This window comes from Heteronotia binoei, chromosome 1 (assembly GCF_032191835.1).
Source record: "Heteronotia binoei isolate CCM8104 ecotype False Entrance Well chromosome 1, APGP_CSIRO_Hbin_v1, whole genome shotgun sequence".
NCBI classification, from domain to species: domain Eukaryota; kingdom Metazoa; phylum Chordata; class Lepidosauria; order Squamata; family Gekkonidae; genus Heteronotia; species Heteronotia binoei.
This window is the reverse complement of record NC_083223.1, coordinates 93,041,585-93,069,570: the sequence shown is the minus strand read 5'-3', so window position 1 is coordinate 93,069,570 and position 27,986 is coordinate 93,041,585. Positions and strand designations below refer to the sequence as shown.

The following is a 27,986-nucleotide window of genomic DNA, read 5'->3' as shown; positions in this document are numbered from 1 at the left end:
TCCTAAATTCAAAACCTAAGCCAGGGTCCTAGTACAAAGTTGCAATCTCCCAGCACGATAGAAGGGACCTGTCTTGTTACAGAACTTCATGCAGCTGAGTCATTTCTAATATACAATTTTGTCCTTGAAGGTAAAAGGTCATACAAAGATGCTTGAATTTACATTAAACTTAATGCTTGGTGCTACCCAACAATTTAATGGTTTCTCTTTTTGTGATCTTAGATGCTAACAGATTTTACACATGGTCTTTCATTAAATTTGTTTTAATGTTTAAATTTTGCTATACTTTTAATGGGAAATTTGAATTTGCAATAACATGAGCTGACAAGTTGAATTTTTCTTCATCTTCCCATCTTGTTTTAGTTTATTCATATTGTCTTCATTCCCAGCTGCTCAAAAATGCATTGTCATTTCACAGCAGTTTGTCATGCCTACCACTTACATGCTGTAGAAAGAAGAATATAGTTTTAATGACCATGAGGTAGATACAGAATTATTTCTAGGACTTCCAATTCCCTGTCTGTTGGGCACTTCCACCGTATACCTCGTCTTCTTGTAGCTGTGGCATAAGATGAAAAAGGCAACCAATTCCCCACTAGCCTTGTTTCGGTCTTGTTGCTCCATTTCCTGTGGCACTTCTGCTGAATTTCACACAAACTGCCCCAAGGTGGTGAGTTGGCCCGCCTCTTTTCAAGTTCCCTCCATGACAGGCAGGATCCTCTGAAAACTGGTTTCTGCCTTGAAAAGAGGAGGGCCAAATCGTAGCCCCAGGGCAGCTTGTGCAAAATCCAGCAGAAGTGCCTCAGGAAAAGGAGCAACAAGACTGGAACAAGGCTAGTGGGGAATTCGTCTGGATATGACATTTGGGTGCATCCCTAGGGTAATAAAGATGTGGAAGGACAGTCTTTGCTTCACTCAGCAGTCAGTAACCTTTTAACCCAGTTTTTATGGGTTTTGATTCTTATCCTCACTATTGACAAAAAATAACAATAACCCCCCACAATAACCTCCCATTGGTACAAGGAGCTCAGATATAGAATCATAGCGTTAGAAGGGACCTCCAGGGTCATCTAGTCCAACCCCTTGCACAATGCAGGAAACCCACAAATACCTACCCCAAATTCACAGGATTTTCATCGCTGTCAGATGGCCATCTAGCCTCTGTTTAAAAACCTCCAAGGAAGGAGAGCCTACCACCTCCCAAGGAAGCCTGTTCCACTGAGGAATTGCTCTAACCATTTCTTAATATGTCTCTTAATGATATTTGCATGGCAATTTGACAGCTCATCTGACCACAGCATGAAATACTAGAATAGTTTCAGAGGAAAGCTATGTCAGTCTGCAGTAAATAGCTAAATTCAAGTCTAGTAACACTTCAGAGACCAACAAGATTTTGGGGTATGAGTTTCAAGAGTAAAATCTCCCTTCATCAGATATTGCAAAAATCTTGCAGGTTTCTAAGGTGATACCAGACTGTGAAGCCTGAAAGCATTTTTAAAGCTAATTTACCAAATTCTTCTAGAAGGAAGGAGGTGGGTCAGGTGACCATGGACATCATTTCTAACAGTAAACTTTTAAAATGACACTTAATCACAAGTCCATATCTCACATTGCCACATATTTAAAACCAACCTTTATTCTTCAGGAGCTTTGGTACAGTGTGTTAAATAAATAATGAGCTATGATCCCAACAAGGCATGAACCAGTCATAGATGTAACTGCATTTGTTCATTAGGTTAATACTTTGCCTGCCCCTTCCCTTTGTGTCATCCACTGTCAAAATTCAGATTATTAATGTCCTTGGAGCAGGCATGTGCCTTTTAAAATTATTTTATTCTGTAAATATTATGGGTACTATTTAATTTATTTTAAAAAAACCTGCAAAGTTTCAACAAATTAAAGCAACTGTGTAGATTGACTGTAAATATACATATATAAATGACCAAGCAATACAGAAGGCAGACTGGGGGTGTGCACACACACAAAAAATCAGTATCTTTCAGGTTTGGATATATTGAACTCCCCCCAAAATCAACATTTCCTGATAATCTCAAATCTCAATATCAGTATGGTACTGGGATTTGGGAAATCCTTTGGATTGCTTATTTTTTTCACCTCAATTATCCCCTATGGGGACCATTATAATCAATGGCCCTCATTTGATATAATAGAGAATTAATCCAGAGGTATTTGGGCTTCTGGGGCTGTTTTTTGAGGTAGAGGCACCAAATTTATGGTATAGCTGTTAGTGCATCTCCCCCCCCAAAAAATCCCAACGTTTCAAAAAGATTGGACCAAAGGGTCCAATTCTATGGGCCCCAATTGAGGGGAAAGGCATTTAAAAAGACACAGTCCCTTTAAATGCCTTCTCCACACCACAGCCTGACTCCATGCTGCTACGAGTGAACTCCAAAAGCATTTAAAGGAACCACAGTTAGAGAACTGAAGGCTTTTAAATGGACTGAGAGCCTTTTAAATGCCCTGTAACTGCAGCTATTATTTAAATGTCCTGTAACTGCAGCTAAGATTTTCTGGGCAGCCATTTTTGAATAGCTGAATCACTGGACTCTTTGGTGATCATCCGAGAAAATACTCGATAAATACTGATAAAGTGCTTATTGGATTCCCACCCACCCCGCCCCCCAAAAAAGATAATCTTGGTGTATACCGAGCAGACCACAACAATGAATAAAATCTTGACACTACAATCCTGAAATCCACTACAATGCTGAGAACTTTATGGCAAAAATGATTCTCAGGTAAATATGTCATGTTTAGCCACTGTGCATGTAAGTACAACTTCAGGGTGATTAATTCCATTCTCACTATTTGCCACCCAGCTCAAGCACCTACCCATGTGGTTTAGCTAGGTTTCTGTTTTGATACTTTTGCATCCACAAAATAGGGAAATGAATCTCCATTCCAGTGTCATGTTTGGGTAAGGGTATTAAAGCATACGGATTATTCAGAATTTATCACTGATTAAGGCAATTAGCATCATTTTAATGTAGCTGTCATTTGGGGTTCTGTGTGCAAGAGACCCATTTAACCCTTCCTTCTGTGAAATTCTTTGTTTTATTTTAACTATTAGTAATAGCGTGCAGTGGCAACAGGAGGAAGCTGATTGCATTTCTCTGTGTGTGCAGATGTGGCAATTCCTCACTGCTGCAGGCATGGAATGTTCATATCCAGTGAACAAGCTAGTGAATATTCAACCCTTGTGACATGTGATAATCCCATAAACCGAACCAGAATGTGCCTGAGCATCCCTGGTTCTTGGCCTACTTATTCTGAATGAGTACAACTGAAATAAGAACGCATGTAACAGATATGCTATGAGGAGCAGAATGGATTGAATCCAGTTATTCACTTTCATTCAATGAAGCATCTTCCACTGAAGATGAAAACCATCTAATAAATCAAGTTGCTTCTCAAGTGGGCCCTGGAAAAATATCTATAGCTTCCTACTGTCTTAAGCATTGTAGGGAGAATCCTAAATATCACCAGCAGTAGCCAGTTAGAAAAGTAGACTCCAGTCAGAAAATTAAACTGATTGTCTGTAAAAGTTAATTGTTTTAAATAGCTGTGAAATCAGTAAATACGATCAAATCAGACCATGGAAGCAAATTGTCTTCTCAGATGAAAGAAAGCAATTTATTTATTATCCAGAGAAGTTAAAAGAAGCACAGCTATAAGAAATTAGAATATCATAACACAAGTTTTCTCCAGACCTATGATATCAAATTGGTTTTTGTAACAGATACAGCCATATTATGTCTTCTGTAATGTAAATGACAATAACAATGCTGGATACATAAGCTACAATTACTAGCAATTACAAGATGTTCACATTCTACAAAAAGAATTCATAAAGCAGACAGCATGGTCAGTTTGAGGAACGTCATCTGAAGTATTTTGAACTTTCAACTCTTTTCTGGAACTCTGTTCACCTGAAGTCACTTTAAACCTCAGTTTTTATACATGATTTTCTCCTTTTGTTTTTTTAATCTAGATCTGCCTATTATATTATAAGACTGCCTGAAAGTGAATCCCTTCAATTTACGTAGGACTTTCAACTTCAGAGGTGCATGTATTGGTTTTCTCTCATCAGCAAGTGCTGATGAGATAAGCAGCACTTTAGATATGTCCATTGACATTCTTCCTAAATCACATGTTCCAGGACTGAGCCCTAGCATTCACAAGTTTTGTTGTAACATGGCTCAGATTCCAGATAAAGTAAAAAACAAGGAGAGAAGCATCTGTGTGAGGTTCCAATTTTTAAAGGAAATGCAAGAGGGATTTCCCTCCTCTGTCTTCAGTGAAGGCTATCTGGAAATTAAAGCTCCATCTAGACAGTGGGGTGGGGAGACGAAATGAAGGAGAGAAATCCTCAAGAGAGACGCTTTCTAAGTTGAACAGTCTTTAGCATTCAAGGCTGCCTGTCAGTCTCTGCAGTTCAGTGTCCACTGTTTGCCAACACAGTCACTACATTAACAGATTTTCATTCATTGATTTCTAAAGCACTGCTGGGAAAACCTCAAGTATGAAAACTGTTGTACAAAGCCAACTCTATGTGATTACAGCTCGAAATCTTTAAAAGAACTTTATATGTATACAGATGTGTGAAAGAGGGGGGAAATGCCAAAACCTATGAAAATCAACAGCTTTTTTAAATTAATGGCTTATGCTTTATCTGTAATACCTTTTCATTATTGAAGGTTTAGCATGTTCTGGATACTAATAAGTAGTATACAAGAAACAACAATAGTTTTGCTCATTGTGCTGGCTTCCCCGTCTGATGAAGTGTCCTTAAGAGCACACGAAAGCTTACGTTCTGAATAAAAATTGGTTGGTCTTAAAGGTGCACTTGACTCCTGCTTTGTTCAACTGCTTCAGACCAACACGGCTGCCCGCTTGGATCTATTCTAGGGGAAGAAATCCTAGCTTGGTATTTACTGAACATCTGTTATTTTCCCAAGTATATTATTCAAAGAGATAATCACTGAAGTGTTGTTGTTTTAAAGGTACATAAATGAGTATAAATGCTTACCGAATAGACAAATAAATACAGAGAAGAAAAACAGTAACATTTTAAGTTCAGAGATAGACATGGAATAGCCAGGGTGGCACATGAAAAACTCTTTCAAAATTGTCATAATGCCCTGACATAGGATGGAAAAAGGGAGGTCTCAATCTATTCTCCTGCCTCCCTCTCTTTTAGAATTTTGTTTTTAAAGACCCAGCTGGTGTATTGGTGAGAGTAGCCATGTGGCAGGATCTATTTGCATATGTGGTTGCCTTCACAGATGGGTTATATGTATAGCATCAGATTTTCACATGCATCAAATCCCTAGCTATATTAAAAATAAAACAGAAGGAGGAAGCTTTTTGCTAAGATTCCAGTTATAAATGTACAGGCTACAATCCAAAACAGATTCATGCACACATATCAGTGTTTGTTGGGGATCCATAACTGTGTCAAACATCCCTAGAACTTGGCATTGGGGGTACTGGGGTGACAGCCACTTCTTCATTCCCATCCCCTTTTTCTTTTGTAACTAAAATGATGAGTTTATTGATGTAACAAAACTTTAACTTCTGACTCACAAATTTTATCCACATGAACCTCAACCTGACACTGTTCAGATGAATTCTATAAATATAATGCAATCTGTTTTAGACAGTACGTTTCTCCCTGTGAATATTTCTAACCCATTACCATTCAGGTAAATTAATCCAGAGAAATTCAAGTATGCATTGGATTGTGCCCAGATACTGCTTCAGCAATTGTGGTAGAAGGCAGAGGTGTTGTCACAAGTATAGAAATTACTACCAGCTAGATGTTTCATGTATTATCCAACCCATAATGAATGTTTCCTATGGTTATCATAGTACATCCAAGGCCATTTTGAAATTGACTATGTATACAATTACAGACAGAAGTCTGACATATTGGAATTGATTCTTTAAAGAAATGTCAAAGTTGATTTTTAGAACACAGTCCATAAAACAGCCTAAAGTATTTTTATGAAAAGTTATATGATTTGAAGAAAGCATCAATGTGAAAGTATAACTGATTGAAAAAAATAGCTCTATACAATAAATGGAACTTGTCCTCTTCTTCTACAAAATTAATAACAATTCAGTACAAGGCCTTGCATTTATATTTGTCAAAATATGTAAATTTAGGCCAAAAAGCTATAGATAGTAGTATGAATATCATATGGCTTAATAGTTCCATTTGCTCTCATATTAATCTTCCATGGTGTGCTGCGCCGCAAGTCATAGCTAAGTATGCATAATTAAGATGACCTACCAAGCTCTGCTGCCTTATTAGCATAAAGTTTTCCTTGCTAATTGCTTTTGCCTATCATCTGATATAGCTATCTGCTTTCATCTTATGTTGATATGAACAGGATCCCCCCCCCCGTTCCAAATATTAATGCCATTCTTTAATGTTCGCTTTAGCAGCTCAATACGGCTAGTGAAGCAAGGCATTTTGCTGGATGGTAAATGCTAAAGTATAAGGTCAATATAAAAGTATTCCCTAAGAAAATTAAGTTTATATTTGATATATTCCTATATTGCAGAGAGGAATAAGTCATGAGAGAAGCAGTTTTGCTGAACTTAAACATCCACTTCCCTATGTATTTTGTCTATCTTAACATTATTTTTGCTTTTCTTTTTTCATTCTGTGCACATTCTGAATCTGAATCTGACAAAGACAGAGGTCCTGTACCTAAGTCGTGGCGGTCTGGGAACCGAGATCTTACTACCGACCTTGGACTGGGCACCAGTGCCCAAGGTCAAAAGCTTAGGGGTGCTCCTGGTTTCCTCTTTAAATATGGAGGCCCAGGTGGCAGCAACTGCCAGATCAGTCTTCTATCATCTATGGCTGATAAAGCAGTTGGTCCCCTACCTCGAACGCAGTGACTTGGCAACAGTGATCCACGCCACCATCACCTCAAGATTGGATTACTGCAATGCCCTCTACATGGGGCTGCCCTTGGATCGAACCCAGAAGCTTCAACTGGTGCAGAATGCAGCAGCCAGGTTGTTAATGGGCCTTCCTATATGGGAGCACATTCAACCTGTGCTGAAAGCGCTGCACTGGTTGCCTATTGCATACCGGGTTCGTTTCAAGGTGTTGGTTCTTACCTTTAAGGCCCTATATGGCCAGAGGCCTGCAAACCTGAGGGACCGCCTTTCCCCACATGTTCCCCAGAGAGCACTTCAGTCTGGATCACAAAATCAACCTATAATCCCTGGCCCTGAGGGGGCCAGGCTCATGTCAACTAGACCCAGAGCCTTCTCTGTAGTGGCCCCAAACTGATGGAATGAGTTGTATGACGAGGTCAGGGCCCTGGAAGAGCTCATACAGTTTCGCAGGGCCTAGGGTGGCCAGATCGTCCCGCCCACCCGGGAAAGTCCCACCCCTGCCCCCAAATTCCCGCCTCACGGGTTGGCTAACCCGGGACCAATCAAATCCCGGGTTCACCAAAATCTGCCTCTCTCGCCTAGTCCGCCGCTCGCGCATGTGCGGGAGCCGACTCTCCCGAGAAGCCGCTTTCCCCCTCCTCTTCCTCCTCCCCTCCACCTTTCCCTTTGGTTCACTATTTCTTCCCTCCCCCCCCCTTGGAGGGGTCTTTGCCGAGGAGGGGGAGGTGGCCTCCCTAGTAGAGACGTAGCCAGGGACCTCGGGACCGCGCATTTCACTTCGGACGGCGTGCAGGAGAACTTCCCGGGCCCAAAGACCCTCTCTGGGAAGCCCTTGCTCGCGCCCTCAGCCCCCATCCGTGCTCGTCTGGCACAGCCTGTCATTTATTTTTAAAGTGAAAGAAGGTCAAGCGCCCAGTTCAGTGAATGCCCACCAGCTATACTGGGTCAGAAACCCACCAGGTTTCTCTTCTGGCCAAGTGGGCAGCACCTCCCCCCCCTCTGCTTTCTGGCTCCTCTCCCCTTGGCCGGGCCCTCTCTCGAGTGCTCCCAGGGGGAGGGCTGGGAGCCAGGAGACCTGCCCTGTCCTATAGGGCCCCCCCCGCTGCAGCCGCTGCCCTCTTTCGCAAGGACGGGAGGGGAGAGGCCAGCCCAGTGGCTCCCGGGCTGAAGGCCAGCGGCTGGCCAAGGTCACAGCCCTCGGGCAGAGGCGGGCGTCCGGCAGCAAGAGCGGGATTCAGGCTCGTCAGGGCAGAAAACGTGGCAGGCTCCGCTGGTGGAGCCACCAAGTCCCACCTGCCGGCCAGCATCCACCTCGCCCTCCCCAACGAAGCCGCCGCCGAGAGACCAAGCCCCCCCCCCCCGCCTTGGCTCCCTCCGCAGGCAGACCAGGCGCCCACTGGCAGAATAGTGAGGGGGGGTCTGCCAGCCACTTGCGGGGTCGAAACCTGGATGGCTGCAGCTGGGGGGGGCATCAGATTTTTAAAAACAAAAAACCCAAGAAGCGGAGAACGTGTGACGCACACATACACACACACACAGGCCCTGTGGGGCAGACCGCGCTGGGGAGTCGGGGGTCATCACTCGAGGCAGGGTCGGGAAAGGATGCAGGGCGCTGCACACCTCTAACTCCAGGCGCACAACTGCGCAAAGCGTTTCGGTTCTGCCTCCCGGGCATTGGATCCAGGGCAAGGGAGGAGCCTGCCTCCCCCTGAGTAGTCGGGGCGGTTCCCGACCCATCCCCGCTCCCCCTTTCGCTCCGACGAATCCCGGTGTCACTTGTGGCGCCAGAGAAACCCAGCCCGCCTCAGTCTCGGAAGAAGAAACTGCAGGGTTGATTTTTTTTTGGGGGGGGGGGAGTCGCAATTGCTCTGCATTAACGCCAAGGCATTACTTTTATTAATTTATTATTTTTATCATTAAGTCTTTAGCGTGCGCCGTAATTGGGAGAATTGCTTGCTTTTTTAATTGGAACAACGCAATGTTAGGCAAAATTGCTCTAGTCTCGTCGTCTCCCCTGGACGCCCCTCTGGCTCTGTTTCTTTGAAGCAGCTTCAACCCAGGAGGGCTCGGCTCTTGGAACGGTGGCCGGGGGTGCCACAGACACGGCCAGAGCCGCTGGCCGTGAAAGCAGCCTGAGGGGATAGGGTTGCCAATCCCCAGGTTGGCATGACATCACCGGAAGTGACGTCACCGGAAGTGACGTCACTTTCTGTTTGCGGCGGTGCGCGCTTGGCGTGCGCACACACACATTCATTCCCCCTCAAGCTGTCTCTGGCTGGCCTGCAGATATTATGGCCACCCTAGCAGGGCCTGTAAGATGGCACTCTTCCACCAGGCATTTGTGAACTAGGCTGTTGACCACTACAGTTTATAGCAACATGTGAACCACCAACAACAATCTGCTGTATAGCAGTTGCAGAGAGGACAATTTAAGATCTGCTATACAGAAAACTAAAAAATTGGAAAATGTGAGATGATGGCACTGAAACATTATGTATTTTATGTCTATTTTACTCTATGTTTTATGGTTTTAATGCCGTATTATTACATTGAATCATGCATGTGCATGTCTGTGTGAGCTGCCCTGAGCCCACCTCGGCGGGGAGGGCGGGATATAAGTGGAATAAAATAAATAAATAAAATCTAATTCTGTTTTCCAGCTCAAATCTGTTCTGCAGGAAATATAATCACAACAGAAATGTAGAGCACTACATTTATAAATACACACAGGCAAACTGGTAGAGGGATTTGAAAAGTGCTAAAATTTGCTTAGGAGAAAAAGTAGTAATGTGAACCTATCCATCGAAACAAAGAATTGTTAGAGGTGCTACTACCACAATAAGTTGCCAGGAACCAATATATAAGTCAAGCGGAGTGGCATTTCCCCACGAAGTCATAAATTAAACTCTGTACTGATCCAATAGTTGCATAGACAGAGAGTAAGGTTGCTAACTTTCATGTGGACCAGAAGATCTCAAAACTGATCTCCACATACAGCTACCAATTGCCCTGGAGAAGATGATTGCTTTGTGAGTTGAACTCAAAGGCATTATGTCATGCTGAGGTTCCTTTTGGCTCCAAGTGCCACCTTCTCAAGGCTCTGTCCCCTAATGTCCAGGAATCTCCCAACCCAGAATTGGCAACCCTAACATGGAGACATTTCCTATGTGTCAAAATACAAGTCGTTACCAACTGATATCACCTGGTCAAGTTTTTAGAGGAAAAAATGTGTTCAGATGGAAAGCAGAGGTTCTTTCTCTCTTGGTAGTGTTAGGTGCTGGATTAATTACTGTGGTTTGGGTCTGAGCCAGTAACTCACTCCAATTAAAAATACAAATAGAAATTTATTTACAGAAAGTTCACATATATAAAAACATACACATGTGGGAAAGAAGTGCACAGTGAAGCAAAGAGCACAAAAAAAACCCTGACTGACTATGCTTACCTACTATTGCCATACAAGCTTGTAACTTCAAAATTGCAGCAGGAGACCAGATAAACAGCAACTTCAGCAGTTAAACAGAACTTAATGTGGAAGTCCCAGAGAGTAGCCATCTTCCACATCTTTCTATACCTTCAGCCCTCAGAACTTCTGCGCTCCTATCATTGTCGTATGCTGAAATCCTTGTTGAGCCTTGTACTTGGGCTTCTGATATACCAGCCCAGCTGTCAGTTTCCTAACTAGCTAACCAATTTAGTAAGCTTGACCAATTAAACACTAGATATAAGGTAGTTCCTTAGATCACTAGCTGTCAAGTAATTACATGAGCTGTCATTCAATCTAGATGGAGCTGTCAAACAATTAATATGACAGTTTCCAGCTGCTATCCATTGTAGTACAATAAGCACTCTCAGCTGCTAATCAAGTAATTGTCTCAAATACTTTTAAACAATAATCCTAAAAGTACTTACACATGGGGTAATGACTTTTACAGAAAGAATGGTATGAGATTTTACATGCATAAAAGCAAACACTTAAGTACAAATCTGTCTTAAAGGATCAGTTTCTTGACACTATGCTTCACAAAACTGGTTCTGCAGCTAAAAACTAACAAGAAAACCTAAAGGCTGAGAGCAAAGTCAGATCAGCTAATTAAATTTTGAGGGCTATGGCCAGTGATTTTATCATATTTAATGACTATATAGTATTATGCATGTATCATTGTTTAATATAAGCTCCTTATAGGAATCTTCTAGAATATTAATTGTCCTGTCATGATGGCAAATCTGACCCATCCTGATTGGTTGGGTCTTGGTGAGACTGTGGGGTACCAGCTTTTGGCCTATCAAACTACCAATCAAGAGTACTTGCATGCCATTGGTTGAGTCCACTCTTCTCTCCTGCTCGTGCCTATTGCTAGCCAGCAAAGTTGATTCTGTCCGTAAATGCCAACCAAGCTTAGTTCTGGCAGTTACTGCAGGAACAAATTATTGGCCCATCACACATCAATCAGTTTCTGGCCTCCCATTGGCTGACTCCCCTGCCCAGGAATGTTGAACAAACTGCCCAAAGCAGTCTTACCTTAGAAACAGCCACATCTCCAACTCTTGGAGAGCCAGTTTGGTGTAGTGGTTAAGTGTGCTGACTCTTATCTGGGAGAGCCGGGTTTGATTCCCCACTCCTCCACTTGCACCTGCTAGCATGGCCTTGGGTCAGCCATAGTTTTGGTAGGAGTTGTCCTTGAAAGGGCAGCTGCTGTGAGAGCCCTCTCCAGCCCCACCCACCTCACAGGGTGTCTGTTGTGGGGGAGGAAGGTAAAGGAGATTGTGAGCTGCTCTGAGACTCTTCGGAGTGGAGGGCGGGATATAAATCCAATATCTTCTTCTTCTTCTTCAAGGCAAAAAGGCAAATGCAATTTTGGGCTGTATCAACAGAAGCATAGTGTCCAGATCACATGAAGTGATGGTATCCCTTTACTCTGCTCTGGTAAGACTTCACCTGTGTTCAGTTATTGGGCACCGTATTTTAAGAAGGATATAGACAAGCTGGACTGAGTCCAGAGGAGGGCGATGAAGATGGTGAGGGGTCTGGAGACCAAGTCCTATGAAGAAAGGTTGAAGGAGCTGGACATGTTTACCCTGGAGAGGAGGCGGCTGAGGGGTGATATGAACACCATCTTCAAGTACTTGAAGGGCTGTCATATAGAGGATGGTGTAGAATTGTTTTCTGTGGCCTAGAAGGCAGTACCAGTGGGTTGAAATTAGGTCAAAAGAGTTTCCAGTTCAACATTAGGAAGAACTTAAGAACTTTAGCGCTGTTCCTCAGTGGAACAGGCTTTCTCAGGAGGTGGTAGGCTTTCCTTCCTTGGAGGGTTTTAAACAGAGGCTAGATGGTCATCTGACAGCAATGAAGATCCTGTGAATTTAGGAGGGGGAGGTATTTGTGAATTTCCTGCATTGTGCAGGGGATTGGACTACATGACCCTGGAGGTCCCTTCCAAATGTATGATTCTATGAGTCTATGATTCTCTGTGTCCTCTCTGTCAACTGGCCTCAGAAAGGGCTGCAGAGCTACTGCGGCCTCACAAAAGGCCTCCCAGTACATGCAGCCTCCAAAGGCCACAGAAATAGCCAGGGAGTCCAGACCCCACTGGGAGTTTCCTTAAGAGGCAATGGCTGCCCCCTGGAAAGCGCTAGCCATAGGCAATTGCTAGCCACCCCAGGCTGCTTTTGTCAGGAAAGGAAGAGGCCTCAGGGGAATATAATGCCATACAGTACACCCTCCAAATTAGTTATTTTTTCCAGGATGAGGAGAAAGATCTGTTGTCTAGAGTTCAGTTGTGATCCCAGGAGATTCATAGGGTTGGCTACTCTATGCCTGGCTGCTTGCTACTGTTCAGCAGCAGCCACCCTAGGACAGCCCCATAGGAGTTAGGGCTTCAGATAGAGGTCTGCCAGACCCAAGTTCTTGCTGTGGAGACTGACTGGGTGGTTTCGTACCAGTCACAGACTTTCAGTCTAACATATCTCACTTGTTTGTTGAGCAGATCAAAGGGAGGGGAGATGAGAATGATGTAAGCTGCTTTGGTTCCTCCCCTCCCCCCATTGTTGAGAAAAACTGTCATTTTCCTATGTAGAGGTTGCAGGGAGGGGGGAGGAGATGGAAAGGGGCAGATAAAGGGAAGGAGGTAGGGTTGCCAACTTCAGGTTAGGAAATTCATGGAGACTTAAGAGGTGGGGCCTGAAGATTGTGGGGTTTGAGGAGGAGTGGGGCCTCAGATAGGTACAATGCCATTGCCTGCTAGTGAACCAATCTCCAGGTGAGAACTAGTGATCTCTCAGAATTACAACTGCTCTCAATGGCAGAGATCAACTCCCCTTGAGGTGGGGGGGAGTGAATGCCTTCACTTGGATGGGTGGGAAGACAGCAAGGTTGGGGGGGGGGGCACTCATCCAGAACTTCTTTATAGAGCCCATTCCATTTTTCTTCCCAACAGGCCTTATTACTAGATATATATATATATATATATATATATATATATATATATATATATATATATATATATATATATATATATATATATATATATATATATATATATATATATATTTCAACTGATGCTGTTTTAAAGCCATTTCATTTCTAAAATGTTATTATCTTTAGTTTCAGCATCCATATATTCAATTCGTTGAGTGATTCTGTGACTGAAAATCACTCTAAGTGTGCATGAGTAAGAGAATCTAGAAAAGGTTATTTTTATACAGAAAAAGTTTTCCATTCACAAATCACCCTTCCAAATCTGTTTCCACACATGCATGTAGGTAACTATGGTGTGGGAAGTGAATGCACATGCATTAGAGTTGCACCTGTGAGTTCTATGACTATAAGGTTGCAATCACAAATGCTAAACAATGCATTCAATTCCCTTTGAATGCACTTTCAAACTGGATTTTGCCAGTTCACATGGTAAAATCCAGTTGGAATGTACACTGAAAGTGGATTGAAATTGCATTATTTAGCAAGGCAAAGCCAAGCACATACATTTTTTAAAAATGCGGGGGGGGGGGGATCTATGATAGTATGACAGATCCCTGGTACTTCCACACTCTCAGATAGGTTTTCAACCAAAAAATAATTCCCAGATGTGACTGAGCAGCTCCAAGTAGTGTGGATTTAGTTATTATTTTAAAAGTCTATCTGTCCCACCTTGTCATGAAGACCTAATTTGTCTTTCAGCTTTGCCCAGGAATGATGGGATAACAGGAGCCCTCTTGCTTTTCCCTTTCAAATGGCACAAGACAATATAGCATTCAAACAGAAACAAAAAATTTATTTAACTGGCAGGGAATGAGTAAGTGCAGTCAGGGGTTGGAAATGCTGAGGTAAAAGTTGTTAATACAAATTATACTTCTTTCAACAATCAAAATGGTGTTGTTGGAGCTTATTTTCATACATTCATGGATCTTAACAGTGAGAGGAGTTCAACTAAGTAGTTAATTATGGTTGCAGAGTTTCTTCATATAATTTCCTAAGACTCTTCAGGGTTCCTGCAGATGGTCTTTTTGTGTACCCAAACTCTCCACCTTTTGGAAACTACAGTTTATTTCAATATCCCAAGGTGTCTAAATCTGATTCCCTTATAACAGACCAGGGCTCTTCTCGGAGCAACCCCCCACCCCCATGTAACTGGACAATCATTATTAGTTTATCTTCAGAAGTTATAACTCTTTTCTTTTGACCTGAATATGTTTCAGCATCCTACCCAACTGCCCTTACCAAAATCTCACTCCCAGTTCTGGTGTCTGTGTAAAATGGACTTCAGCTCAGACTAACTCTTAGATCTGTTCTGATACTGAATTCTTCTTCAGAATTACTAGAAAACAGTTAAGGCAAGGAGAACTTTCCCTTCATTCCAGAGGTGAACTGTCTAACGTTTTTGGACTCACTGATTCCAAGAGATTGTCAGAAGTCAACATGATTGTCTGATTTTCCAAAGACCAGCTAGCCCAAAGACTCCAAAAAAGACCATACCCCTAGTGCTCAGATAATCATATAGTGATTATCAGCTGGCCAATCAGAAGATGGGGGGAAGGGAGCAGCATGTCACTCAAGCTCTCCAATTCTAGTGAAGAGTTAATTCTCCCAGTTCTGAAATCGCTGCACTAGGAAACCTGTTGTTAAGGGCAGTCTATCATAGATCTCTCTCCAGGAACTTCCCCAAGGCAGCTTATGTGTCTCTGTGTGTGTGTGTTAAGTACTGTCAAATCACAGTCAGGGTATGGTGACCTCAGCAAGGGACTTTCAAGGCAAGTGAGAAACAGCGGGGGTTGCCATTGCCTTCCTCTACAGACTCTTCCATGGTGATTAGATTGGGGTATACCATGCTGCCTTTCCCAAATGTAAAGATATTAATTAAAACCCAACATTAAAAATGCAACCCAGCATAAAATCATAAACCATAAAAACAAGTCACTAATAGCTTAAAATAACAGTTTCCAGGCTAAAAAAAGTTTTCAAAAATCACTAGGTGAACAGAAACATTTTATCCTGGTGCCTAAAAGAAAATAGTATAGGCACAAACCAAGGGTAAGGTAATTCTATAAGCAAAGTGCCATTACTGAAAAAGTTCTGTGCTTGGTTACCACAGCCTGATCTCTCAGTATTGCACTGGCATCACACTGGTGACATGATTACCCTTCTGAGTATGCACTGGTATGTGTCTCTGGCTCAAAAGTGGCAGTGGAGGTCAGAGGAAGCTCCATGTAATAGCCAAAAGTCAGCAGATGTTCCAGGACAGGGTGGGGCACCTCATGAGAAGACAGTAGCCACTGTATGCAAATCCAGCCAGAGTGGGGCAAAGCAAGACAAGAGTTAAGACAGCAACAGGGCTCTTAGAGCGGTGGTGCTGAACTTGACCAGCATGGGCAGAGCCCCAGGATAAAAAGGGTCAACTCAGAAGTGATTGGGGAGGTCAGGTATATAAGCTAGCTGAGCAAAGCTGAGAGGTGCAAAGAATGAAGAAAGAGGAACCTGAAGGAGAAGCAAGATAAGGCTACCAAACTAGGGTGGGCCTGGTGGAACTGCCCCAAGGCAGGGGTGCAGCTCAGCCCCCTGAGTTTTGAAGGACAGAAACAGGTAAGCGAAGTGAACTGTTCTCATAAGGAATCCTGCGTGACTTTGCTGCATCCAATAACGAGGCAATTAAGGAACAACGTTATGTCTGCTTGACTATGAAAGTAAATGTTGATGTCCTGCTTCTTTTCTGTTTCTGTTCACATGCTGAAGGCTGCTCTAATGCACTAAGGACTTGTGTGCACACACAGGGCAATCTATTCTAGTTGGCAGCCTTAGCAGAGTACCCCAAGGAGCTGGTTACTTGAAAGGCTAGGTTGTATATATATGGGGGGGGGGGGTGTTGGGCAATGAAGATAAACAGGGGTCATTTTGTAGGAAAAAAGGTGGCGGAGCTCATCCAGGGATTGTTATGCAGCTGCACCTACTATTCAATGGACAAGGTGGGAAGAAGGAGGTGGAACTGTCAGAAAGATTCAGGAGCTGCGCTCCTGTGAGCTCCCAGTGAATCCAAGGCCTGAAGATGAAACATGTTTTACATGCAGGCAAACCTGCAGCATGCATGTGAGAACACAGAGACTCAGGGCAGGATTTGGACAAGGGGAGAGGGGTCCATCAAAGGGGTCCTCGGTCCATCAAAGTCAGTACTGTCTACTCAGACTGGCAGTGGCTTTCCAGGGTCTCAATCGGAGGTTTTTCACTTGCCAAGCAGATGCACTACCACTGAGCCATCGTCCCTCCCTTTACATGCACACACATATATTATCAAAAGTGATATTACTTAAGTTGATCGCATGTGCTGATAGACACAAAGGATGCACTTTGATCCTAAAATAAGTTATTTTACTTACAAAATTCATTATGAGCTCTTCAATGGTCTCCTATGTTCAAAAGCTTTCAATTCCAAACAGAATCACTTGGAAAGTCAAAGAACTAGCATATTCTGCAGTGGTGAGTTAATCTTCCTTAGATATGATACATGGTTAAGACAAATTCATATTTGGTATCTGACCCCTATAAAACAATCTATGGCTAAGGTTATCAGGTCAATACATTACATCATAAAACAAATAAAGCACTCAGTACTGAATTTGGATATGCTATTCTGAGCTACTTAAAAGAGGGTTGGTCTCAATCTGTTCAAGATAAGTAAGTAAACCAACATTCTTCCTGGCCTTAGCGACACAGCTGGAATGCAGCTTGAAGCGTGACAGTTTGTCTGACTTAATTATTAATAATTATGGAGTACTTTAGTTTCTTTAAGTACTGTACAAACATTGGCATACATATCTAACATAGATTAAATATGTGTCTGTATACTATTGCAGTGGTTGAGGGCATCAGTGACATGGAAAGTATTTAGGCCATTTGTTCCTGAGCAACATAGCTTTAAAACCTTAGCTGCTAGCCATTTTTTGATCCCCACTATCCCTTCTATCATCACTAGCAGCTGGAGTTAGTCAGCTCCATGGTAATCCTGCTTTTTTATAATGTATGATTATGAGAAGGGGAGGAGCTGCTGTTTAGTGGGATAGCTACTGCTTTGCATGCAAAAGGTCTCAGGTTCAATTGCCAGCATCTCCAGCTGAAAGAGAAGAATTCTCCCATAACCCTAATCTGGTAAGATCTTGATAGAACTTCTGCATAGTTTATAGTAATAGGGAAACAGCTGCTGTGTAGAAAACATTTAAAAGACAATATGGGAAAAAAAATAACAGCCACGGAAAAAACAGCCATACTTCCCAAACACTGACAGCTATTATTCAGCAACCTATCTGACTGCAATACCTTATACTAAATTGTCTTTGTCTTCTACAGAGTTATCAAGCAATACAAACTGTATAATCTGAGCTGAAAGCAATGCTCCCAAGATTATTTTATTGTAAGTAATGCTAAATTCAGTAGTTCATATTTTAATTAATAAAATAATGTTTGCTCTATAGCCTTCCCCACCCCCTCCCCACAGCAGAGGTCAGTAATATTGGCATGGGCTGAGATTTATGTCATTTCTTCTCATGAAGCCAAGAAAGTGAGCATCCCATTTATAAGTGATGTTGCCTGCATATAAGTGCCTTCAGTAACTGCTGGAAACTGTTTTTAATCATTTCCTGCCCACTCACTCATGTAGGTGGGCAGAACAAATTAAAAAGGAAGCAAAGGGCTGAGTCTCCAGATGGAATCTCTGCTACATCCCTACCTAGTCTCAATAAGTGGGATATGAAATCATCACTGATATATACAGATTTTATGAGAGACCACCATTTTCATCACCTCTAGAAAACTTAATACATTCCCTTACTGTGAGGATGATTCAGTATCATTTTGTTGTGACTAAGGAGACCACAACTGGATCTCCTACTCCATAGGCTAGATGGGATACAATCCGCATGATGAAAGGACCACTATGGATGTGAAACACCACCCCCCTAGGTTGCACCTCAGCTACCTTCAACTACTTCCTGTCTGTTCTGAAATCCAAAATAAGAGTGAAGGAAGACATAGTCTGAACATGTACCAAAATAATCCAGAAAGTTTCCCATAAATTGTTAAGGGAGTAATCCAAATGCTATAGCAGGGGTCCCAGACTATTTGAGCCTATGGGCACCTTTGGCATTTTGAAAGAGGGAAATGGACAATGGCTGTTTAAAAAGGCAGAGCCAAGTATGTGCATACTCTTACACATTCCAGAGAAAAAGATAACGAGGAATAACACACACACACACAAAGAAAAAGAATAACATGCAACCCAGAAGACCACTAAGGGGAGAGGGGGAAGGTCGCCTTTATTTGTATGAAGGCAGCCAGCAGGTCTTGCCTTCACATTGGCCCTGCCCACTTCCTGAAAACATGGTGGACTGGGAACAACAGGATAATCTGTTATGCATCATGGTGCCCATGGGCACAAGGCTAGAGAATGCTGTTCTATGGTACAGCAAAGCCCATAAGCCTTACACACTGTGGCAGCAGTTGGGGAGATAAGCTCTCTATAGCTAGAAAAAATATCTAATCATGAAACCTTGAAAATGCTCCTATTTGCCATCAGGAACTTACTTGCACATAAAACACAAAATATTCATTACTGTGTAGCTGAATAGATGGGCCCAGGTGATAGCTCCTAGGAACCAATTAAAGGGGTTAACTGAGCCATGAGACTTCATAAATGAATCCAATTCCTTTTTTATTTCCTTCCATAGCTTGGAGATAAAGCCAGGAAGAAATATATAAACTCTGGGATCTTATATAGTGACAAATGACTATGTTACCACTAGTAATAATGAAGCTGTTTTCCAGAGACAAGGAGATATGTTGAACTTCCAGTTGCCTTCCTATTGCCCTAAATATCACTGGAGGGTGAGGAAGAACATGAGATGTAAAAGTAATTTAAGTATGTGTATGAAACAAATGTGGATGTTTCAGTTTGGGCTAATTATCTTGCAACCAGAAATTTACTGAATCCCTTGATGAACAAAGCATAAATGTTAACATTATATAAATACAAAATAACCCCTTCCCCAATCTTCAAATAAATAAAAGTATGTAGCAGTTACTCAGACTGGAAGAGACTGATTCTCAAAAAAATGGTTAGAATGATAGCTTTCTATCTGTGCATCAGTGTTTGAACATACACAGGCATGCTTACACACTGCAGGTAGAAGCTACCTTCAGCACTTGTACATGCTCTGTATCTGGGAAACTGATATTTTCCCTAGATAATATATTCACTACTTTTGAAATTCAGGCATTTGATGCTAACAACCTTTATCTTTCCTGTTTTACTAAAATCCTTTGTTTTATCTTCTGTTTGAGCCCAAGATAAACTTCACTGTTGATATGGAAATAAATCAGGGATTTTTTTAGATTTTTTTTTTTAAAAAATGGTTTTGTGTTCTTCTCCTTTCTTGTGGCTATAGTGAAAATAAGGGTTTTTAATTTTTTTTTATTTATACAAGTAAAACAGACCTACTCAGTCAATCAGTAAACTGATTACAAAATATGGTAACATTTGAATAAATAAATGGCTGCCTTCATACTATGTTGGATATCCAACTGCTATGAAAACTACATACTGAAGGACAGCTCTTCTGCTTCCTGCCACTGAGCTATGAAATGTAGAGGATGTATATCTCTCAGCCCTACTGATCTTACTGGGTTAGTGCAAAGAAAGAACTGGGATACTCATCTACACAACAAAAATACTGTGAAAAAGTGAAAACATGTCTACTCAGTACAATAATGTTTCTTTCTGATTTTAAAAACAAGCTTGTCCTTCTCTTTCTCTCTCAGTACCCAATCATATAAATGTTCAATTGTATCTTCATTTTGTGGAAGATGTGCTCTCCCTGTCTCCCATTCTAGACCTGAATCTAACCAGGTGTTCAGAAAGCCTTATAACTGCACTGACACCATTCCCTAATTCTACAGCAATACCATATTTTTCACTGCTCAGTACATATGAAAGGGATATTGTTCTATTGTTACTGAAAGGCTGTTATACAAAGGTAGCCATAAATCTGGTTATGGCACTTTGACTGATTGTAAGGAAATGTCCTCTGTTCACCCCCATTTTAAAAATGGTTATAACAAAACTTCTCCAACAGCTAATCAAACTACATCAATATTTAATGGATGAAGACTGTTTGCAGATCAATATTTAATAGACTTAAAGTAATTGAACAATAGATGTGTAATGTTGGCCCAATGCAATAACTCTGCCATGAAACAGAGTCCCCTACTACACCAAGGAGAAATAGTTCCATACTACTATCAAACAGCTCCAGAATTCTCATAACCTACAGCTTGCCATATTGAATGAAGCTGATTAGCAACAAAAGATGAACTTGTGATTTACCCAGCAGTTAAAACCAACCCCAATGTTTGCCAAGCCTAAAAAACCCTACCTATTTGCTATACTAAATTATCCAAATGCACACAATTATTTCACAGGATACTACATATGAAAGCAGAGAGGAATACAGCCCATCACAGAAGTCACAAATACCACAACTGGGACCATATGCTGATACCAAGATCTATCTGCCAGCTGAGTTAGTGTGAGCTAGTTCACAATTTTTTAGTCTCCAGCTCACACATTTTTGTCTTAGCTCAGGAAAAATGGCCCCAAGAGCCAACTAATTTATGCAGTAGCTCACAACTTTAATGCCAGTAGCTCACACAGTAGAATTTTTGCTCACAAGACTCCACAGTTTAGAGGGAGCATTCCAACATTTCCAGTTACTGTGCTTACACAATAGTTTTCAGGATTCAAGCCACACACTTTTGTTAATTCTTGATATTAGGAACATTACGAACACACTAAAGTGAATAAGAAGAAATTATGCAATAATGGCCTGTTGTGAATGGAAGACTGAAATTCTAAACAATGAAGTTAGGTATGCATAAACTAAACAGTAAATTAATAGTCATACCGTCATAAATCCATCCAGCAAACCTGAATCGGGTTTTGGAGGTGCCTGCAATCTTTCCATTGACCACTTTTCAATTATTGATGCCACCTGGCTATTTTCTATATTTAAAATTCTAAATCCAGTCATGTTCACACCACTGTATCGATAGGGCTCTACATCAAGAGCAAAAAGGTCCTGAAAGAAGGAAAAGACAGACATTTGTAAATGCCTTCATACATTCTGAATCTTCACTGATCCATTCAAAGAGGGATTTTTGCTGTTTTATTTCTCAAATGCAGGTATAAGACTTTACAGTAATCAAGAACACTGAACAAACTCAAAATGATACATACCAAATTAATTTGCTAAGAATTCCACAAAATAAATCAACCTAATTAATGCAGCAACTTGGTACATGTATGTACTAAGAGTCATAACTGAAATGAAAAGCTGTAAATATAATACAGTAATGGAAATGTCTCCCAAAGATACTGAACCATATTCCTTGCTTTTTATTAGCACCTCTAAGTGTGAATTAGCCAAACGTTACTGTATTCTACTTTAATAAACCTATTTTATGTGATTCATCAGATACTCTAAATTACAAAAAACAAATGATCAACACTAGCACTTTTTGTCTAGAGTCACAAGTATATACAAGCTTAACTGTATTTCTTTTCACACCATTTCCCCAGCAGCATTCATCTTCTCCATCAGTGTCAGGGTCTTCAAATATCGGTAGAACACGGGGAGGGCAGATGGGTAGTAAAACTCTAAACAAAACATCTAGCTGTTATATTAGGAGTTCTTAGCATCACAGATGAGTACTGCAACGCTGGTCACAGCTACAGAACTGGAAGTTCCAGTTAATGCAATAAGATATTGCCTACCTGACTCTAAGTCATATACCGTAGTTGATACAAAGCAACTAAGGAAGTCCAATGTATTTGTTTAGTTCTCTGCCACAGGGCTGCACAACTTGTGACTTGCCACTCCACCAGCCATGTGCTGTAACCTGCCAAGCACTAGACCTGCCCCCTTTTTGTTTGTCTTTTATAGTCTGAAGCAGACAACAAAAACAGAGAGCTCGGGGACTCCCTGTGAAACCACCATACCAGGGCTGCATTCACTTCAATAAGTTATAAACCTGCTTTGTAAGCCAGCTCTAGCATGTAATGATCAAATTACTGAAATCGATTTATTTCATTCTGATACATTGTTTCAATTGTCAGTGCATGAATGATGATGTTCCTGGAATTACCCAGCTGGCCACTGTGGATAAACAGGATACTGAACTAGATGGACTTTTTGGTGTACTTTACCATTCAAACACAATGCTGTCTGTTCCACAATATTATTTTGTAAAATAATGTTATAATTGCAACTTGAGGAATGTATGATGGAATTAGTACATTCATGAAGAATAGACTTATCAGTCACTAAATGGACCCTCCACATTCAGAGGCAGGTTACATCTTCACACCAGCTGCTAGATGAGGGGGCAACAGCAGGAAAGGCTTGACTTGTGGAGGCAGTTGTTTGGCTGTGGTGAAAAAGAGGATGTTGGATAGACTGAAAGGACGGGACTTCTGATCGGATCCCATAAGGCTCTTTTTTCTTACAAGTGGATCTATAATTTCCTTGCTTTGCTATTGAAAATGCAGTATTGGTCCAATTTACAGGCTTATTACCTTGATCCACATTAACTGGCTAGAGAGCAAGGGAATCCATGTGGATTTCTGATTTCTAGCACACTTCCCAGAAACATGGGATAATGCAGTATGAAAGCAGGTCCTGTGCCACTGACCATGTGCATGAATATGATTCCCTTAAAAAGCAATGTTTAATCAATGGGACAAAGTTGCTTGCCTGACAAAGTTCTATCACATTTTTTGTTTTGATAAATATAACCACCCTCATAAATCCCCAGAGCAATGTTCTTTATGGTCTGTAATTTTTTAAAAGCAATTGCTAGAGCCCAGGTTCTCTTTTAAGTGGCAATTCTTGGGCTAGGATTCACCTGTGTACATTTATTTATTCTCATGAGGGGGGAATAAAGGAGAGAGCAACAGCCACCCTTCCACGGCAGTATCATATGATTAATTGCACATTGTTAATACAAGAACCCAAACTAATCTCAAAGATAGTTAACATTCCAAATTCCAATTAGGGTTTATAGTATCATTTTTCACAGTGTGACTAGGTCATGTTTTCTTCTGGCTCTGTATTACAGTGTGCCTTTTTAAAAATACCAATCTGCCTTCCTATCCTGGTTTTAAGATACTATTTAATTCTCTCTCTCTCTCTGCTCCCACACACACACGCACACACACACTATACAAGAACTGGAAGATGACCAAACATAATCACTTATCCAGTCGATGCTTCAACTATTAAACCATATCCAAGTGGCACATTAACTCATCAGTGTACACACACACCATTGCCTTCAAATATAGATTAAATACAATTCATCCCAGCTATAGCACGTCACAAAGAGAGAGAGAGAGAACAAGGAGAGGAAATGCCCAACACATTTCAAAAATGCTTTAGCAAAACAATCCTGCTGGCAGAATCCAACGGAAAATGCGAGACACTGCAGGAGATGGCAAAATTCCCTGACAGGTAAAGAACATTAAACAACTTGGCTAGGTGTGAAAGTACTTAGAAGAATGTAAATCACAGCACTTTCGCATTACCAAAACCTTTTGCTTTTAAATGAGGTATGATTTCAGACAACTTGGACAATTGTATAAGTAATTATGTAATTTAAACACATTCCTGTTTACTCAAAATTATAATAAATATGCACAACAGTTCAGAGAATTAATGAGCTATTACATTAGGCTCCAAATCAATCATGGGAAAGTACACTTCCAAACAGCACAGCTAAACAGTGTGACTGGAAAATTTATTAGACAAGACTTTCGCTGTGTCAGGTAAGAAGTAATTAATAAAGCAGAAGAGCCAAAAGTGATGCAAGTTACATGGCTCCACTAAGCACCAAAATCTATCATCTGCTGGCATGTCCCAAATTATCCTTAGCTGTCACCAGATTAAGTTTACCTTCAATTATTTGGGGTCGGGGGGAGAAGGAAGCACAAATTGTCTCCCACCACTGGTGCTCTAATAAGTAAATGTAGCAGAAGCAGAGTTATAAATTGTAGGTCTCTTTTGTGCCTTATTTTATTATTTCTTTGATTATTTTAACATGCCTTACCACTAGCAACACTGAATATCCAACAGAACAAAGTTGGAGTCCAGTAGCACCGTTAAGACTAACAAAAGTTTTACTGAGAATGTAAGTTTTCATGTGCTAAAAGCACACTTGTCTGATGAAGTGTGCTTTTAGCACATGAAAGCTTACATTCTCAATAAAACTTTGTTGGTCTTAATGATGCTATTGGACTTCAACTTTGTTCCATTGCTTCAGACCAACACAGCTGCCTACCTGAATATCCAACAGATATCTACAAAGCCGTGCTTCAAATAAGCATGAAGCACATACTTGCCAAATACTTAATACTGTGGCAACTGGATTCCTTGGGGTGGGGGGAGGATACATCAGTATGAATGCGCCTTTCTGATCATCTCACTCTTTCCACACTGCACAAAGTAACACATATATGCATGGGAAGACAGAGCCACTAGTGGATGGACTCTGCTATGAACAAACATGGACAAATAGATTGCTGACCTTAGCAACATGGTAACCACGGCTTCATATATGTTCTTAGTATGCTAGAAATTCATGAATTTTTGATGGCACAGTATTTCAAGTATATTAACGAATTAAGAATTGTATGTGTACATTTGTATGTATGTGGAATAGGGATGGGTACGGAACATGAAAATGGTGGTTTGGTTCAGTTCAGTTTATTGGTCATTGGGTTGCCTGAGTTGGCGGTTCAGTTAATTTCATTTTTCATTCAGTCATCTTATGGTTCACTGGTTCATTTGGTTCGGGAAGGCATAGACTGGCCCCTGAGTGGGCTAGAGATACCAAACTTGTGGCAAACTCTTCAGCAGACTCTCCTTTACCAATTCTCCAAGATTGGTACAAATTGGATTTTGGGGGGCTGAGTTTGGGGCCCCCCAAACTAGGTGCCTCAAGTAAACTGCTGTCTGAGAGTATGTCAAGCTGGGGAAGGAAAGAGAAGCTGCCCTGCAGCTTTCAATCAATTTTACCCCCAGGAAGCTTGGAAACTGACTAGAGGCCACAACTCCAATCTCCCAACCCCTGCACTTCTAGTCTGGTCCCTGACTAGAAGCTGCAGGGACCAGGAGAGCAGAGCTGCAGTTTCTAGCCACTTCCACTGGAAATTGACAAGAAGTACAGGGGTTGGGGGAATCATGCCAGTGCCAGGTTACTGGAAAAACAAAAGCAAACGTGAACCAAATGACATGCCAAGAAAAAGGCCAGTTCATTTTGTGTTCAAGTAGGGTGGGATCAGATGAACCAATTCAGAACAAACCACAAATCGGCCATTTTTAGCACTAATAATGATTCGTAGTTCGGTTTGTGCCCATCCCTAATGTGGAACACCATATTTATGAGCATTCTGGGTATATTGTGTGCATGTGCTAAGTTGTCCTAGCACTTTGATATGGCATGAAGGATTGTTTAATGACTCTTTAATGACCTCTGCTATAACAATTGATAAACCATTATTTTACACATTATTTTACACATTGAGGGCAGAACCACATGTTACAAATGTCACACAGCTGCTGCCACTTCATGTTTCATTCTCCCCTCTTTATTAGTTTAATAAATATAAATTAAGGAAATCAATTCAAATAACTTCATATAATGCATAACATGATATTTCACATATGGGCCGTGGGTTAATTCCCCATGCTTGGCAAACTAAGCTTTTTTTTAAAAAAAAATTAAAATTGGTGGAAACTAGTTCTTTTTCTAAGCCCAGTTTGGAATTCAAAAATTCATTGTTATTGGGGCCAGAACAGATTTTCTTTATATCCCTTCAAGTTCACAGACCTCTGAAAACTCACTCTGTTATCCATCCAGTTAACCTGGACTAGCCTGGCATAGCAACAATACTAGAAGAGCCTCTCCTCAATGCTTGGAATGGTAAACTCTTCATGTCTCACAAACCAGGGACACTGGAAAGTGCTGTTTTCCTAGCATGCCCCAAACATATGATCATCAGACAAAGCTGATGCACAGACAAAGATGGATCTCTGGATCCAGCTATAGACTGAAAACAATTATAATAACCAGGCCTCAGATTCAGTGGGAGCTCACAGAAGCATAGCTCCAGAACCTTTTCTGAGAGTTCCACCTCCTTCTTCTGAGAGTTCCACCTCCTTGTCCATTGAATAGTATGTGCAGCTGCATAACAATCCCTGGATGAGCTCCGCCACCTATTTTTCTACAAAATGACCCCTGATAATAACTGTTCATATGTCCCATAGTTGGTGTCTAACTACATATTATTAGGAAATATGGAGAGACAAATACTCGTGATGCATTTACTGATAATACCTGACTTCCTGCTGACATCCCTGCAGTTTATCACAGCAGTGACCTACTACTACTACTACTACTACTAATAATAATAATAATAATAATAATAATAATACACATGAAATAATTAACAAATAAGACCAGTTACCACCTAGACACTAGATCCAGATTTAAACCAGTAGATTTTATTCAATCACACCATCTCAGCAATCTAACTCCCTCCCAATATTTTTAAAAGATGGCTCTTATAACCATCAGAAGAGAGCCAACCAGATGCACCACTTCATCAGGGAAATCCGCAATGACGTTACTTCTGTTCTCAGGATCCAATGATCCAATCCTCAGATGCCAAAGTACCTATGCAAATGGTCTTAAGAAACAGGGTGTGGGGAAATGTACCAGAAGAGGCATTTCCTAACACTCAGACAAAGCAATTACTTATTTTATCCATGTGAGACTCATCTACTCAAAGCCTACCTGCTGCAATTTAAAAACTACAGTCCCCACCTACAAGTTCACATCCCATTTTGAGCATACAAAAATAGCTAGATTTCAAAGTCATGGTCCTATTTCTCCTCCATCCAGGGACCCAAGAACCAACAGGACTGAGTTTTTCTTTTGCCTGTGATTTGGCAAAATGTATTTATGATCTTCTCCAAACTCAGACAAATGTCTGTTTCTTTGTAATTGCTCATGAAACTGTGTTCCTGTCTATCTGAACAAGCTGGAGTTTGGGATTAAACTATGATTTAGAACATCCATTTTGGAGGAAGAGACCATTTCCCATTTTCACTTTTTGGTCTTTGCAGCTAACTGTAGTTTGACTGAAAGCCTTCCAGAAAACAAAACTTTTAACCAGGCTCTGAATGCAAGGGGAACAGCGGGAGGAGGAAGGTAGCATGGGACCATAGCAATGAAGCCAAGTTCATGCCAGTCATAAGAGAGATTTGTCTGATGTCTGAGTTCAGAACTTTCTGTGTCTCAAGGCAACAGCTCAAAGAAAATAAGCATTAAATGGCAGTTGGAGCTTCAGATGTTCTTAAATGTTACATTATAGATAATTTTCTTAATAAACAAACAAGATCAAACACAAAATGGTGGGGAGAACCCTATATATTCTAAATTACATACCACATTC

At 41.2% G+C, this 27,986-nt stretch overlaps 1 protein-coding gene across 4 annotated transcripts in view; it reads right to left on the bottom strand.

The window, feature by feature from the left end:
* GRIK2 (glutamate ionotropic receptor kainate type subunit 2) overlaps nucleotides 1–27,986 on the bottom strand; it is an 896,645-nt gene that overhangs the window by 545,747 nt on the left and 322,912 nt on the right. For all 4 annotated transcript variants that reach the window (XM_060237503.1, XM_060237506.1, XM_060237504.1 and 1 more), the window contains exon 7: nucleotides 21,379–21,552. In XM_060237503.1, the coding sequence (XP_060093486.1) occupies nucleotides 21,379–21,552 (174 nt within the window). The remainder of the gene's footprint in view (nucleotides 1–21,378; nucleotides 21,553–27,986) is intronic.